Here is a 2,812-nt window from a genome sequence, read left to right as displayed (position 1 = left end):
GGGAGGGGATGGAATCACCATCCCTGGATGTGTTTAAACAAAGATTGGATGTGGTGCCATGGTTTAGTCGGGATGTCAGGGATGGGTTGATGGAAGATGTTGAAGGTCTCGTCCAACCCTGGTGATTTTGGGATTCTGGGATGTGTGTTTGGGGCTCTGCAGGTTGCAGGGATGGTGAGATTTCCTCGGCACGGCAGCGCCCACACCCTGCAGAGCCACCCAACCACCGAGGCTGCAAAAACCCTCTGAGAAGAAATCCTCACCGGGAGGAAAAACCTGCAGGGCGCAGACGTTTTTYAGGCTGAGCTTTTTACTTGCGGCAMAATGGGAGGGATTCCTTTCAGGACCGACTAAACCCGGCGTGTCCCGGGGTTTGTGTTTGTGAGCAGGGCTCAAAGCATGGCACACCCGGCACTCTCTAAGGACCGGGTTTTAGGAAGGAGAGCAAAATTTCCTTCAGTGCCGGTCCGTTTCTCTCTCTCCTCAGTAAGTTCTCCTGCCTTCATAAGTCCCCCAGAGGGCATTTCCATCCTCCTTAGCCCAGGGAGAGTGCTCGGGGAGGTGCGGTGGCTCCGGGGGCTGCTCCGGGCACGGCTGGCTCGCCCTGGAGGGCTCGGTGGCCACGGGCACCAGCGGGGAGAAGCCGTAGGGCGAGCAGGAAGCGTAGCTGGGCGAGTAGTGGGCATCTTCCAGGGGGTGCAGGGGGTAGGGCTGGGCTCCAGGGGTCCAAGCCGAGCCTCGGAAAGGGGAAACGCCTCCGGAATCGGGCAGGGAGAGGCAGCTGGAGCTGGAGGAGAGCGCCTGCAGAGGGTCGGAGCACGCAGGGTCAGGCTGGCTGAGCATCTCGGGTGAACTCTGCTCCCAGGGCTCTCTCTGCAGGGAAACGGGGAGAAGGAAAGAAAAACTTTTAGGAATAAAAAGCCTGCGCTGGAGGCTGTGGAATGGCTATCCCTGGGAACCTCAGAGGGGTTTTTGTGGCTCTGGGGAAGAGTTTGGTGCTAAAATTGATAAAAGGAAGCATCCGTCCTGTTAGTAGAATAAAATCCCAGCAGGATTGACCCGCCCTGCACCCAGGAGCTCTATCCTGGGGGTGCGAGTGGAGCTGGCTCCTGGGATGGGGACAAGGGACAGCCTGGAGTCACCAAGGGCTGTCCCTAGAAACTCCAGGAGGGAGATTTCACAGAATCCCMGAAAATCCTGAGCTGGAAGGGACCCRCCAGSATCACCAAATCCAACTCCTGTCCGTGCACAGGACACCCCACCACCCCCACCCCGTGCCTGGGAGCGCTGTCCAGCTCAGGGCCACCTCCATGGGTGTCTCCAGTAGGAAAAGGCGAGGATTAGACGGGATCAGAGTGAAAAACCTTCCCCTAAAACCCTGCCCCAGCTGCTGTGGCTGCTCCTGAAACAGCCTCATCCTTCCCCCTTGACCAAACCCCGCATTTAACGGGGTGAGCTGTCCCCGGGGGATGGAGCCACTGACCAGCACGAAGTGTCCCGTGTCGCCGGGGAAGGATGGCAGCAGAGGGGCCGGAGCGCTGAAGAAGGAGCCGGTGCCGGCTGCGAGGGCAGGAGGAGCGCGGTGATCCCCGAACTGCTCGGACACAAAGGGCTCCAGGAGGGCCGGGCAGCCCTGAGGGGCAGAGGAATCGCACGGGAAGGGTTTGGGACCCAGAGGGGAGGAGTAGACATCGCTGACAAACTGCTTGGCGCTGTGGAAATCCAGCTCGGCCGGGAAGGATCTCCGGACGCCGTAGTAACCGGCGGCGGTGGGAGAGCCTGGGGGGCAGAAAAAGGGTTGGRAAATCGTCAGGAAAACTCTAACATCAGCCACGGGGCTGGGGACACCTCTGGGGGTGCAAAGTGAGCTCTTTTCTGGCCAGCATCACCCAGGAATCCATCCTGGTGTGAGCCCGGGTGCTGCTGGTTCTTCCYGCAGAGATTCAAAGTGTTGGGGGAAGATTTGAGGAGGAGGGCAGGGGGCTCCAGGGCAGCTCAGCCAGSCTGTGCTCCCTCCTGGCTCTGCTCCAGCCCTTGGGGAGGGGGCTCCAGCCTCGCTCATTTTCCCTTCTCAAGAGTTCAAGGGTCAGCTCCTGATTTTGTGCCTCCTTCTCTCTCCAGCTCCAGAGAAAATTGGAAAGCACAGGAGGAAAAGGAGGGATTCAGCGTGGCTGCTCTGCTGAAAGAGGTGGGAACCGCTTTAATTACTCTCTTGGAGAATTCCGTACAAGATTGTCGCTGTTCTTTTTTGGATTCTTTTAATTACTTTCCTCCTGGGCTCTCTCTGAGGGTTGGTTCCATGCCCTCTGCAGGAGAACAGCCAGGGCTGTGCCAGCCATCCCACCTGCATGGAACGGGWTCATCCGTGGAGGAAAAGCCTCACCTGGAATTTGGCCAAAGGGCGACTGCGCTGCGCCGGTGCTGCCCTGAGAAAGATAAAGAAATGTTTAAAAAATGACTTTTTAAAGCAATTCAGCTCCCTGAGAGCGTGGTTCAGGGAGGTGTTGGTATAATTCATGTGCATTCCTTGAGCCTGGGTGCTGTGGAGGGTTTAACTCTGTGATTTCCAGCTCGGGGGCATTAATGGATGTAGATAAGCAGAGATTGTGAAGGTGTTGTGCAGGGCTGATAAGAGGAGGAGTATCGAGATAACTGGCTTCTCCCAGGGRCCCTCAGTGCAGCCATTTCGGTGTTGGCACRAACCAGAAAGGTYTCAGTAAGGTGAGATCTGAGCCCTYGGGTGGCCAAAATTGGCGAATTTTCGGACGTGTTCCTGCTCAGCTCACCCGGCCCCTCCTGGCAGCAAAGGTGT

The 2,812-nt window shown here is 57.7% G+C and overlaps 1 protein-coding gene across 1 annotated transcript in view; it reads right to left on the bottom strand.

The window, feature by feature from the left end:
- Positions 1–483: 483 nt before the first annotated feature.
- POU2AF2 (POU class 2 homeobox associating factor 2) overlaps positions 484–2,812 on the bottom strand; it is a 7,418-nt gene continuing 5,089 nt past the window's right edge. Inside the window, exons 3-5 of the mRNA XM_057384816.1 lie at positions 2,384–2,426; positions 1,484–1,779; positions 484–873 (exon numbers count right to left, since the gene is read on the bottom strand). Coding sequence (XP_057240799.1) covers positions 484–873; positions 1,484–1,779; positions 2,384–2,426 — 729 coding nt within the window. The remainder of the gene's footprint in view (positions 874–1,483; positions 1,780–2,383; positions 2,427–2,812) is intronic.

Source organism: Malurus melanocephalus, unplaced genomic scaffold (genome assembly GCF_030028575.1).
Source record: "Malurus melanocephalus ecotype Western Australia unplaced genomic scaffold, MMel_1.1 scaffold_749, whole genome shotgun sequence".
NCBI lineage: Eukaryota > Metazoa > Chordata > Aves > Passeriformes > Maluridae > Malurus > Malurus melanocephalus.
The sequence above is the reverse complement of the archived record's forward strand: the minus strand, read 5'-3'. Positions and strand labels throughout refer to the sequence as shown.